Raw genomic sequence first — 14,405 nt, 5'->3', positions numbered from 1 at the left:
AAACCTTGGTGTAAATTCAGACAAACAGATTTTCCCTTCTCCAATGGACACAGACTATTTATATTGTCCACTAGAATTGTTCAATCTGGTGATTGCAACCTGTGTTCCACTGTGGGCAAAATGTTTGTTTGAGAATGCCCTAAGGAAAGCAGGTGGGTGCTTCTGCCACAAGCACAAACTGAAATTCAGCACATCCTCCACCCAACCTCCTTTGCAGAGCAAGTTCTTATTGTCAACTGTTTCACAGACTAGAAAGTAAGCAGAATGGAGACAGCAACATTCCCAAATAACGCTGACCCAAGAAAATGCTTTAAAAGGAATTTGAAGCCTTTGCTTTCTAGGTCCAAGTCCATCACTTGGTCCAATGAATATACTTTAGCACTCAGTCAGCAGTTTAATTTCCATTAATTTATTATCTAAAAGTTAGCCTTTAAAAGAAAGCTGCAACTTCACTAACTGAACTTTAAGCATGTTACTATTTGTGTGTTCCTTTTTAATTCATTACCAATTATCTCACTTCTCCATTGGACACCTATAAGCAGTGGGAAGTTTCAGGAGATATATGAGGGAACTGAGAGAGATCTATCGCCAAGCAGGTTTGGCAAAAGCCAAATGCCAGATAAGATTTTAAGTTTTAAATCAGTCATTTCCGAACATAAGGGTCCCACCACATCAATAAAACACTTGCAACTGTTTATTAAATACCAGTCTGATAATACAAAAAAAGTCTCATTTTCCCACTGTGCGGGAACTTGGTGGGATACAGAACGGATTGAAATACCCTTGAATATCCTAGTTGCGCTAATCTAATCTAATCAAACTCACCCCACAGAGTGTTTGTTGTGGGGGAGGAAGGGAAAGGAGAATGTTAGCCGCTTTAGGTAGCATATTAGCTCCTTCGGGTAGTGATAAAGCAGGATATCAAATCCAAGCTCTTCTTCTTCATGGCTGAGTGGGGATTTGAACCCTGGTCTCCCAGGTCCTAGTCCAGCAGTCTAACCACTACACCACACTGGTGAGTAGAGGAGGGAGGTCAGTAACAGATACAGGAAATCTGCACCCTTTAACAGACCTTATATGCTCCAGAGAACTATATCCAAACCTACAATAGAATCCAGTGCTTCCTGAAAATTCTAAGATTTGAGGAAAACTTTCTGACCTGTTATCGGATGCAGATTCTTTACCCTTACACCTAAAAATGTTTACATTTAGTATGTTGATGAGTGAACACATCCCACCTTAAATGGAGTTAATCTAACCCTCGCGTTTCTGCATGAATCAATTCTAGGTGTACCTGCCGATCGGAAGAAGGAAAACACAGATCAGTGACTCATGCAGAGATGTAGCAGGCAGCCCCTCATGGCAATGAGAATTCTACCACACTTGCGCGCTTTAGCAGCGACGGAATGACCCAATATGATATGGCAAAAATACCTACTCCTAGTGGAGGCTGTTGGAATATAGGCAAGCCCAGAACGTAAATGCAGCAGACAGCATTGTATGTGTTGGGGGTGGTTGTTGTTGTTGCTGCTGGGGTGTATTTGGGCGTATCTCACTGCAACTACTTTCCTTTCCTTTATTTATTTATTTATTTATTCATTCATTCATTCCAAGCAAGTCTCCTGAAGCACATTACTATGCACCAGGACACAGTCTGGAAATTGCATCCTACTAAAATCACAGACACATTCCTGCAAATATATGCTGAAGATTTCCATAGTACCTAAGTGGATTTAACTTTTTAAAAACTTCATGCATGCAATGCATTTATTTCCCAATATACAGTAATCAGTACTCCATGGTAGATTTTTGTTGGATTTAGCAGCCTGTTCTCCCCACCCCCTTTAGCTGCTAATCCATTTGAGCCATTTCCCAAATCAGACTCTGCTGACTGCTTTTATTTCATTTTCTGGCTCACTGATCTTATCCCTGCCTGTCTGAATGGATTGCAGAGGTGGTTCTTGACATGACTGTCTTCTGTCCTGGAAACCAATTACAACTCGTAGGCTATATGAGAAAGTTTAACAGGGCAGAATATAATGGACTTCATGTTAATAAAATACTGCTGAAAACACAAAAGCAAACTTTAGGTCGCATATCATCACTACATAAATTTAAAGCTTCTGCCCAAACTATCTATCACACAACATCTCCACAAGATTATGGAGGAAGAAATGGAAAGATGTATTTGTATATGCAAACAAATCCACAATGCTTATATAGAGGGGGGAGGCACAGTTTGTGAATCTCTCTCTCTCTCTCAAAATAGTTCAAGCATTCTTCCTATACAAAGTGCAAATATACATTTGAAAATTATACACCGGAAGAACACCAACTTTTCCTTTGTTTGTGGTTAAGGTAGAGGAAAGAGGCTGGGAGAGAAAAATATTGCCACTGCCAGCCCCCACACTTTGGCTCCCAATAGTCTCCCCCATCTGTCTGCAAAGTTCTACAGCTGCAGCAGAACCAGCTGGAAGTATGGAGAGTGCTCTGGGCAGCCAAACACCACCTGCCCCATAGATCTAAAAAAAGCAAGACTGCTGCAGTGCAGTGAACCCACACCACAGGAAGACACCAAAGATGTTCGTCCCTTTTGGATTTCCATTTCAGAGTCCTCGCACCTGCTCATCGATTTGGTGTCCCTGAGGCATTGTTAAAAGAGATTTGCCTTTGTTTTTATCTGGCTGATAGGGATGCTCCAAGCATCAAGAGTGTTGGTGACTACCATCTGCCTCCCCCACAGGGTGAGAGTCTGCCTGTGGGGAAGGGATTGGGCTCTCTAGGTTAAGAAGCTGGCAAAGACTGCTTGTATTGCTCCAGGTGAGAGATGGGGTTGAAATGCATACGTTTTAGTTTGCTTTTTTTCTGCTCTTCTTATCGAGTGGACCTAATTCTTTGCACAGGACTCTTGGAGAGGGGTTTTTTTCTTTTAACTGAAGTGTGAATTGAATGGATAGAATCATAAAATTGGAAGAGACCACAAGGGCCATCCAGTCCAACCCCCCTGCCAAGCAGGAAACACCATCAAAGCATTCTTGACACATGGCAGTCAAGCCTCCGCTTAAAGACCTCCAAAGAAGGAGACTCCACCACACTCCTTGGCAGCAAATTCCACTGTCAAACAGCTCTTACTGTCAGGAAGTTCTTCCTAATGTTTAGGTGGAAGCTTCTTTCTTGTAGTTTAAATCCATTGCTCCGTGTCCGCTTCACTGGAGCAGCAGGAAACAACATTTCTCCCTCCTCTATATGACATCCTTTTATATATTTGAACATGGCTATCATATCACCCCTTAACCTTCTCTTCTCCAGGCTAAACATACCCAGCTCCCTAAGCCGTTCCTCATAAGGCATTGTTTCCAAGCCTTTGACCATTTTGGTTGCCCTCTTCTGGACACGTTCCAGCTTGTCAGTATCCTTCTTGAACTGTGGTGCCCAGAATTGGACACAATACTCCAGGTGAGGTCTGACCAGAGCAGAAAATTACTTCCCTTGATCTAGACTCTATACTCCTATTGATGCAGCCCAGAATTGCAGCCCAGAATTGCATTGGCTTTTTTAGCTGCTGCATCACACTGTTGACTCATGTCAAGTTTGTGGTCTACCAAGACTCCTAGATCCTTTTCACATGTACTGCTCTCAAGCCAGGTGTCTCCCGTCCTGTATTTGTGCCTTTCATTTTTTTGCCCTAGTGTAGTACTTTACATTTCTCCTTGTTAAAATTCATCTTGTTTGCTTTGGCCCAGTTGTCTAATCTGATCAGGTCATTTTGAAGTGTGATTCTGTCCTCTGAGGTATTAGCCACCCCTCCCAATTTGGTGTCATCTGCAAACTTGCTCAGGATGCCCTCAAGCCCATCGTCCAAGTCATTGATGAAGATGTTGAGTAAGACTGGGCCCAAGACAGAACCCTGTGGCACCCCACTAGCCACTACTCTCCAGGATGAAGAGGAGCCATTGATGAGCACCCTTTGGGGTGGGGTTGGGGTTGTAATGTGGTTGATGAGTGATTGGATATGTGGAGGTTGTGTAGTTAGATTGGTGTTATGTAATTAATGTGCAGGTGAATAATTTTGGAGAATGTGGGATAGATTCAACTAACCCAGTACACTAGTGGATGTCAGTTGCAAGGTCTTCCTCAATGGCAATGGGGCTTTCCTCCCCTCTCCCACCCATGCCTCTCCCACTCTTGAGGGTCAGGAGAACCCCCAGAAGACTATGCAGGAAGGAGAGGAAGGATCATTCCAACAGCAGCAGAAATGCCAAAACGAGAAGTGTGTGCTGCTGAAATCCTTCCAGTATTATTTTGTATCAGCATTCAAATTTTCTAGACAATATATACTGCAATTAAGTTTCATAAATAATTTACTTTTGTGATTATTTTATTCATGCATATAGTTTTATTTGTTGTTGCTTAATTATGTTACTTAAAATGTGGAATTATTATTATTAGTGGTAGTAGTAGTAGTAGCTGCAGGGTGGTTTAGATTTTAATGTGGACTATATACCGGGGCATTTTCACCGATGCTTTTTTGTTGGGATATGTTGAAATATCAAACTGTATGTAAAGTACAGAGCAATTGAAACTTATGCTGAGCTGGTAGGGAGAGGGTTGGATTAGGTGGAGATATACCCTTGCTCAGCTTTCCTGAATGAACTGGCCTTCTACCAGGTAACTGACTGTGCAGGTGAGTGGAAGAGTTGTCAGTGGGCAAAACAGGGCATTTCAAAGGTGGGGAGAGATGGGACTGAGCTGGCCCTGGATCCACTGGATTCCCAAGCCAGTCTCACCACCATTGTGCAATGCCATCAGGTCCACATCAGGCTTGGTGATCTTGCCCCTGACCTTCTGCGGCTGGTTGTGCGAGCTGTAGAGCTGCAGGTGTAGCAATATCTCTGCCGCTTTGCAAAGCCCTGGCAGCATGATGTGCATACGCAAGTTTGGACTGTGCCCTAAATAAAAATGGATGGAATTTATGCATGAAATGTTGAATGTTTACATGCAGAATTCACCACTTTGTTCAGGATCAATTCCATTTCTATCAAGAGTTTTTTCACAACAGAAAAAAATGTCCGAGAGCTTGCGATCTCTCACCTGAAAGAGAGCAGAGCATGGCACACGTGCACTCACCTGAAAGACCCACTGAACACAATGGGACTCTCTCCAGAGTAATCATGCACTGGCTACAGATTTTTAGGAAGAAACACCAAAAGGAAATATATACTAGTGTGGAAGGCTAAGCAACTGTTCACCTAATAAAGTGAACGGGGATACTTTGCTCCCCACAAAGATACCTATACATCAATGTGAAGAAGAAGAAGAAGAAGAAGAAGAAGAAGAAGAAGAAGAAGAAGAAGAAGAAGAAGAAGAAGAAGAAGAAGAAGAAGAAGAAGAAGAAGAAGAAGAAGAAGGGGAGGAGGAGGAGGAGGAGTAGTTTGGATTTGATATCCCGCTTTATCACTACCCGAAGGAGTCTCAAAGCATCTAACATTCTCCTTTCCCTTCCTCCCCGACAACAGACACCCTGTGAGGTAGGTGGGGCTGAGAGACTTCAGAGAAGTGTGACTAGCCCAAGGTCACCCAGCAGCTGCATGTGGAGGAGCGGAGACGCGAACCCGGCTCCCCAGATTACGAGTCTACCATTCTTAACCACTACACCACACTGGCTCTCTCTTGCCAGGTGCATTTTATGACAGGCGCGGGTCCAATTGCAACCACACAGAGGTCTCTGGGTGCCAGGTTGGCAACTGACATCTCCATCTGGCTGGCCCCTCCAGCTTTTGTAAGCAGAACAACTTATTTATTACATTTATATACCACCATTTTTTCCTCCAAGGAGTACATGGTTCCCCCCCCCCCTTCCTCAGTTAATCCCTACAATGACCCTGTGAGGTAGGTTAAGGGGCTGTGACTGGCCCAAGGTCACCCAGTGAGCTTCATGACTGAGTGGGGATTGGAACCCTGATCTCCCAGGTCCTAGTCTGACACTCTAACCACTACACCACACTGGTTTCCAGTGAAAGATGTCCTCTGTACGTTCTGCTGTTCTTCCAAAGGCACATGCACCTGTGCTTTAAATAACCTACTCGGAATACAAAGATATGTCTTCAAGCAATATTCATGGCCAACTTTTCCACTGTGCATGGAAGTGTACCTTTTATTCCCTGCACCTGTGAAGTTTCCTGTGGTTGTTGTTTCTAATTATTGCTGGCAAACGTGATGAGCATCACTCTTGATCTGGCTTCATTAAAAAGAAACCTGCTGCGGTTTCATTTGGAGCCATTACTACTTTCGAAAAGAGCCTGTCCATTGATAAAATGAAAAAGCTGTCCCTTCTAAAATTTCGGGCAGGGTAGAAGACACAAAGAAAGGAAAATTATCTTTTCAGTCCAGCCAATTATTTCTAAAAGCAAGCACCCTGCCACAGCGCATCTGTGTGCCCCACAATTGAAAACTGATTCATGCCCCCCCCCAAAAAAAGCTCATTCAGATCTACTTTTTCTCCCAATCTGCAATATCGTGCTGGCTTGGCTTGGCGAAAGACGGGCGAGGATGGGAAGGCTTCAGAGTTCACAAGAAACCATAGCTGTCAAGTTCTCCCCCTTTTTTAAGGGAAATTCCCTTATGCTGAATAGGCTTCCTCGCGAGAAAAGGGAAAACTGGACAGCTATGCAAGAAACGAGAGAAGAGGCTGCCTTGGTGCTGAGCATCTTATTCCTCCAGCATCTCTCCTGCCTCCCTCCTCCCAGCACAGCCGGCCACGCCTTACAGCACAGCATTCCCCACACCCAGCGCGCGCGCGGAGGCGATGAGGATGACGGCGGCAGTCCAGGAGCCCCTCGCAGGGCGTGCTTCCCACCCCCACCTCGGTCCGGCTGAGAGGAAAGCGCAGCCTGCCAACGCTCTGCCAGCCCATCCAAAGATGCTGGACCCCCACCACCCCCACCAAGGCGCTTCTTCTACCCTCTTTCCCATCTCTCCACACTCCTTTGCCCATGGTGGGAAGTTGCTTTCCCGCTCTCCACACTCCTTTGGCCATGGTGGGAAAGTTGCAGCGACCCCCGCCCGAGAAGTGGGGATGGGAGAGTCAGAAAGAGAGCCCCCCCCCCCGTTCCAGCCCTTCTCAAGTCGCCCCCTCACAGCGCGCCCCGCCCCGGTACCTCTTTCCTCCTGCTGGGCGCGCCCGGGCGCGTGAGGAGAGCAGTCTCCTCGCACACGACAGCCACGTCCTCGACGAAGACGCAGTCGGGCAGGCTTTCGTCGGCAGGCAGCTCCAGCACCTGCAGCCCCAGCTTGCTCTTCAGCACCCCGACGTAGAGCTGGTGCTCGCGCTCAGCGCGCGCAAAGTCCACCTCCTTGCCCTTCTCGCGCCTCAGCGCCTGCTGGCACAGGGACTCCGGCAGAGCCCGCACCAAGGCATGCGTGCAGCGCCCGAAGGCGGAGGCACCGCTGCTGCCCAGCCCTGCCATGTTTGGGAGAGCAAGAGAGAGGAGGAAGAAGGGGAAAAGGAGGAGGAAGAGGGCAGCCGGGACAAGAGCAGGAGGCACCACCACAGCCCGCCTTCTCCTCTGGCTGACGCTGCCAAGCTTCCCCCACCTCTCCTCCGCTTTCCCTCCCACCACCAGCTGAAGCACCCTCCCCACCGCCTCAGAATAGGAGGAGGTGGGTGACCAAGCTTCGGATTGGCCACGCTTGCCTCATCGCAGTCCTGCATCCCGGGGACTGTCCATTGGCTGGGCGCTTTGGTCGGGGCATCCAATTGGCTAGAGGCAGCAGAAATTACCTGTGCGCTGATTTACAACTTTCTTGCACATTGACCTCAACGATCTGCAGTATCATCGCCTCCTGGATAAAGTGTTAGGCTTCGTTATGTCGGAGGAGGGATGAGCTCATTGCATTTCAAGCTGCTAATGTGTACATGGTCTTAGATATGGGCTGGAGAGACATGAATTGACCATTTACCTAAAGCCATGGACTCTGGACTCACGAGGATGGGTTTGACAAAGTCTGAACTTCATGTTCCCATGTGTAAACACATAATCATTATTTTGTTCCAAAGTGCCTGCATTAATTAAGCACTGTAATAAGGAGTGACCTAATTCAGAGAGTTGGTGAGAGTAAGAACTGCAAGTACTCTGCACAGCAAGTAAGTTAAAACAAAGTGCATATTGTGACTTCCATTGGCTGTGAACAAGTACCAGTAGATTTCTTTCATTAATTCAACCATTCATTCATTCATTAATTCAGCAATCTAGGAAATCTCTCCCTCACTGCAGATTTAAATTTGAAAACAAATGTTTAGAATTTTGTCAAAGAGCTGCCTGGGTACAAGGGTTTCAAGCTTGGATGTGAGATTTCAAGTTATACTTTACAGGCTACTTTTTAACTCTGGAGATCTAAGGAGATGGCCATGTTATCTGTGCAGCAGACAAACAGTCTGGCCAAACAAGACATCATGTTGGAAATAATGCATTTTCCAATCCTATGATTCCTTCATAACCATATTGTGGGGGCTGAGGGGGCACTTGCAGAGATGAACCAGTAGGTGAGAGGAGGTGCTCAACCCTCCCCCCCCCTCTCTCAAATGCCCTTTCAGCATTCAATAATTTCCCCAAAACTGGGGGGGGGGGGGGCGTTGCCTGAAAGAGAAACTTATAGAAAATTGGCAGTTGAGCTTTCCATTGCAAGTGACCCCAAAGATAATGCACAGTTTCCTTTGGGCTGCAAAGGCAGCCTTGTTACTTAGAATCCCAGTTATGGTTTAAAGATATGAGAGATCCATGACAATGATTTCCCATGTTTCTTCCAAACCAAGCATTGGTATCCGGAAAAGAAGACCCCCAACTAAAATCAGGACGAGGACTCTTTCCACAGTATAGAAATAGAAATACTTTATTGTCACTGTACCACTTGCTTACAGTGAGATTAAACGAGCCCCCCCCCCCAATCTCTTCAGTCCTTGTTACACTCTGTGTACGTCATATGACCACCAACCCCGAACGTCAGCTGCAATGTTGCTGTCTTCCATTCAGCAGCTTCACGGCCCATGGGTAGAAACTGTTCTTTAACATGCTTTAAAAAGGTGCTGGCCAGGGCGCGAGTCATTCCTGAGAATGTTCCTCACTCTTCTGAGGCAACGGTCTCCCACGGTATCATGTGCTGTCTTCACCACCCTCCGTAGGGACTCTCTGTCCATGGCTGTCAAACCAGCATACCATAGAATCATAGAATCAGAGTTGGAAGAGACCACAAGGGCCATCCAGTCCAACCCCCTGCCAAGCAGGAAACCCCATCAAAGCATTCTTGACATGTGGCTGTCAAGCCTCTGCTTAAAGACCTCCAAAGAAGGAGACTCCACCACACTCCTTGGTAGCAAATTCCACTGCCGAACAGCTCTTACTGTCAGGAAGTTCTTCCTAATGTTTAGGTGGAATCTTCTTTCTTGAAGTTTGAATCCATTGTTCCATGTCCGCTTCTCTGGAGCAGCAGAAAACAATCTTTCTCCCTCCTCCATATGACATCCTTTCATATATTTGAACATGGCTATCATATCACCCCTTAACCTTCTCTTCTCCAGGCTAAACATACCCAGCTCCCTAAGCCGTTCCTCATAAGGCATCGTTTCCAGGCCTTTGACCATTTTGGTTGCCCTCTTCTGGACACGTTCCAGCTTGTCAGTATCCTTCTTGAACTGTGGTGCCCAGCACTGGACACAGTACTCCAGGTGAGGTCTGACCAGAGCAGAATACAGTGGTACTATTACTTCCCTAGATCTAGATGCTATACTCCTATTGATGCAGCCCAGAATTGCATTGGCTTTTTTAGCTGCTGCATCACACTGTAATGCTGTATGAGAGTATAATTCTCATGTTTGAAAATCACATACTCACAGCACTGGTAACCTGCTATTAAAAGGTAAAGGGACCCCTGACCATTAGGTCCAGTCGCGGCCGACTCTGGTGTTGCGGTGCACATTTCGCGTTACTGGCCAAGGGAGCCGGCGTACAGCTTCCAGGTCATGTGGCCAGCATGACAAAGCTGCTTCTGGCAAACCAGAGCAACACACAGAAACCTGCTATTAGCCCTACATGAACCTTGCGTCTTTTCTAAGAAAAGCAATGAATTATGGTGCAACCTCAATCAATCACTTCTTTCTCCCAAAATTAGTGGGACCACTAATTAATCCCAGATAGATGAAATAATATTTGCCTATGGGAGCAGTCTTAAATATCCCCACATTTATGCTCTTGAGGGTAGACAGAATGTGTGGACCAGGTAATTCTGGACAATCATAACAGAAGCTGGAAGAAACACAACCACAATCATGGGCATGGTCATTATCTACAAATAAATGTTAGATCTGGCAGTGTGGACAGCTGTCTGAACCAGCTCGCAGATATTACGAATTGAAGCTGGAAGATCCTTCAGGAAGAATATCCTTTAATGCCTCATGTGAACTGAAACTATCACCGCAACTAGAAACTGTCCGTCATTCTGTGGCACAGCCATTTTTAGGCGCACTTCCAGGCAGAGATAATTCGCAAGTGTCACATTACAGAATCAGCTTTACTATCACCTTCAAATGATATATAGTGGATCTGCATTCCAATTGTTTCCAGTTCAAATGTACTTGCAGGATCAAAGCTACCGCCCTAGCACCAGCCTTCCTTTGAGGCGCATTCTGTTCACCTTCCCGTTGTAACAATTCAGGTGATAAAAAGTTGTCATGTGAAAAGATCCTTAGAAGATGCATGGGGTATGTCTATGTCATCCAATGCAGTTAAATTAACCTGGCATTTTGTCTGCTGCCGTTTTCTACATTCGGATGAATAGCAGTGTCAGCAAAACTGACAGCTAGGCAGAGAAGAAGGGGAGGGGGGGACCTGCTGTCAATGGTGATTGTTTAGAAATCAGTTTTGATAGCAAATCCTGTGTATCCTATTGTAAAAAAAAAAATACCGGGCACAAAGAAGTCCCCCCATCGACACATACAAAAATGCGGCAAGACCTTTTGGAATAATACTTGAAATGTTTATTACAGGACATTGTACATGTTGATTTCACTGATTGGGATGAACAACATTTGTTGTATGAACTCGTTTGTTGTTTTTTGTAATCTGAAAATAAACAATTTTTAAGAAACGCAGATTTACAACTTTTAAATGTTGGACACACAGAAAGCAACTTAATCGGCCCCTGGGTTATCTCCTCAGCTTCCCCTTCTAGCATATCATCCAACATGATAGAATACATGGCATAGCTAAGAAAACATGCAAATGATTAAACTGTACTTTTCGTGTGTGCTCTTTATGATAATGGAGTTCTGATCTCCCAAGATCAATTAAGAGATAAAACTGGGCAAGCAGCCCCTCTTCTCATGGCTACTCTGGCAAGAATTTAATGAACAAATCCTTTTTAGAGAATGTGACTCAGTATATAACCTTTTTCAAAAGTTTATAAACAGAAATAGAAAATAAAAATATCAAATTCATGTAAATTTGTTTTGGATTCTGAATTTAAACATCTAAATGGTACTAAGCTGATGTGGGGAAAAGATATTGACTACATTATGGATGGAGACACTTGGACCAGACTCTGGCATCACCATATAAATACATCTTGGCGAAGAACAGGGCGTCAACATTAAAAATTATCCATCGGATACGGATTACCAACATTGATACCAACCTGTATCAATGTTGGCCCCACAGTATGCCAACATCTTCATGGCAGATTTAGAACGTTTCCTAAACTCCTACCCACTCAAACCTCTCTTGTACCTGCGATACATTGACGATATTTTTATTATCTGGACACATGGACAACAGACCCTGGAAACCTTCCACCAGACATTCAATGACTTTCACCCCACCATCAACCTAACAATGAACCAATCTATGCAAGAAATACATTTTTTGGACACTACTATAAAAATACAGGATGGGCGTATAGACACCACCTTATACAGAAAACCAACTGACCGACAAACATATCTACATGCTTCTAGCTACCATCCCAAACATACCAAACAATCCATCGTATACAGCCAGGCCTTACGTTACAACCGCATCTGTTCCAACTCTACAGACAGAGAATCTCACCTAAGAGATCTACAGCAAAACTTTTTAGAACTAAAATATCCACCTGATGAAGTTAAACAGATCAACAGAGCCAGGCTGATACCTAGAGAGAACCTGCTGCAAGACAGACCCAAAAAAGAAAATAACAGAACACCACTAGTCATCACATACAGCTCCCAAGTTAAAACAGTACAACGCATCATCAGAGATCTACAGCCTCTCCTGGACAATGACAGCTCCCTTTCTCAAGCTCTGGGAGGAAGACCTTTCATTGCCTACAGACAGCCACCCAATCTTAAACAACTCCTCACCCACAATAATACAACCACCAGACTTAACATGGACACTGGTACCAGAGCCTGCAATAAACCCAGATGCCAACTTTGCTGCCACATACACCCGGACAACATCATTACTGGCCCCAACAACATCCAACATACCATCTCAGGACTATTTAAGTGCTCATCTTCTAACATTGTGTATGCCATCAAATGCCAACAGTGCCCTTCAGCTCTCTATATTGGACAAACAGGCCAAACCCTACGCCAAAGGATAAATGGACATAAATCTGACATCAGGAATCACAAGACAGAGAAGCCAATAGGAGAACACTTCAATCTCCCAGGACATTCTATACAAGATCTCAAAGTAGCTGTCTTACTACAAAAGAATTTCAGAAATAGACTGGAAAGAGAAGTTGCTGAATTACAACTTATCACCAAGCTCAAAACCATGGAGGGACCTGGTTTGAACAGAGATATCGGATTCTTATCTCATTATACATAATAAGCGATCTTCAGCCATCTCAACCCTTGCTTTTTCATGCAAAACCATTTGCAGTCGTATTCGGTCATCAACAGCTATCAGTCAGTCAATCACCCACTTCCACCACCCTTCTGAGTGATCCCCCCTCCCCTCCCCCTCCCCTCCCCACCCCTTCTCTACATAAGTGCCTGGGGACTTCTATTTCACTGTATCTGAAGAAGTGTGCATGCACACGAAAGCTCATACCAAAATAAAAACTTAGTTGGTCTTTAAGGTGCTACTGAAGGAATTTTTTTATTTTACTTTAACCTGTTTAAGGACAGCTATATTAAAAAGTGGAAGGAGGTAAGTGGAGATTTAGCAAAGTGGGGGAAGCTTAATTTGTCACTCTGGGGTAGGATTTCGATGATTAAGATGTTGATCCTTCCAAAGATGCTTTTTGTTATTTCAAAACATCCCGATAATTATTGGAGTAAAAAGCTTTAAGGAATGGGAAAGGGATTTAAGTAACTTTATATGGCAAGGGGGGAAACCCAGAGTGAAATTTAAATTGATGAAACCACCTGTAGAGAATGGAGGGGTTTGGGGTTCCAGATTTAAAAATTTACTCAGGTGCAGCAAGCCTTGTGTAGGTGAAAGACTGGATGCTCTTAAAGAAACAGAGGTTTTGGACTTAGCAGGCTGGGACAAGATCTTCGGTTGGCATGGTTATTTGGGCTACGAGAAGATATAAGCTCATAGGGGATTTACAAACCACGCAGTAAGGAAACCCCTCTTTTGAGGTATGCGAAAGGAATAAGGCAAAAATCTTTGAAAAAACACCGTGGTGGCTATCGCCGTTAGAATCCTCGTCTATGCATAGGAAAAACCATGAAAGATAAATGGATGACGTACAAGGAGCTAGTGGAAGAAATTAATCATTGCCCAAATATTAAGAAATTTGAAGAGCTAAAACAGAAAGGGATAAATTGCCCAGAGGACCACCAATTAAGGGACCCAGGTGGCGCTGTGGGTTAAACCACAGAGTCTAGGGCTTGCTGATCAGAAGGTCGGCGGTTCGAATCCCTGCAATGGGGTGAGCTCCCATTGCTCGGTCCCAGCTCCTGCCCACCTAGCAGTTCGAAAGCACATCAAAGTGCAAGTAGATAAATAGGGACCGCTCTGGCAGGAAGGTAAACGGCGTTTCCGTGCGCTGCTCTGGTTCGCCAGAAGCAGCTTTGTCATGCTGGCCACATGACCCGGAAGCTGTCTGCGGACAAATGCCGGCTCCCTCGGCCTATAGAGCGAGATGAGCGCCGCAACCCCAGAGTCAGACACGACTAGACCTGATGGTCAGGGGCCCCTTTACCTTTACCACCAATTAAGAACACTGTTTGCGAAGGATAAAACATCTAGGGGTTTTGAAGAAAAAAACTCAGTTTGGGAGAAAGAAATATTATCCAGTAATCAGAAAAGGATTTCTAAAATTTACAAATTGTTGCAAAAAGGACAATTAGAGGGCATAGCTGCCAGGTCTCCCGTTTTCGGCAGGAAACTACAGGATTTAAATCCGTTTCCCGCTGT

General features: G+C 44.9%; 1 protein-coding gene across 1 annotated transcript in view; it reads right to left on the bottom strand.

Annotated features, from left to right (window-relative positions):
- The window catches only part of LOC118097163 (N(G),N(G)-dimethylarginine dimethylaminohydrolase 1), a 49,068-nt gene extending 41,458 nt beyond the window's left edge, over positions 1 to 7,610 (bottom strand). Inside the window, exon 1 of the mRNA XM_035139845.2 lies at positions 7,158 to 7,610. Coding sequence (XP_034995736.2) covers positions 7,158 to 7,466 — 309 coding nt within the window. The 5' untranslated portion in view covers positions 7,467 to 7,610. The remainder of the gene's footprint in view (positions 1 to 7,157) is intronic.
- Positions 7,611 to 14,405: the final 6,795 nt, after the last annotated feature.

Source organism: Zootoca vivipara, chromosome 15 (genome assembly GCF_963506605.1).
Source record: "Zootoca vivipara chromosome 15, rZooViv1.1, whole genome shotgun sequence".
NCBI lineage: Eukaryota > Metazoa > Chordata > Lepidosauria > Squamata > Lacertidae > Zootoca > Zootoca vivipara.
The sequence above is the reverse complement of the archived record's forward strand: the minus strand, read 5'-3'. Positions and strand labels throughout refer to the sequence as shown.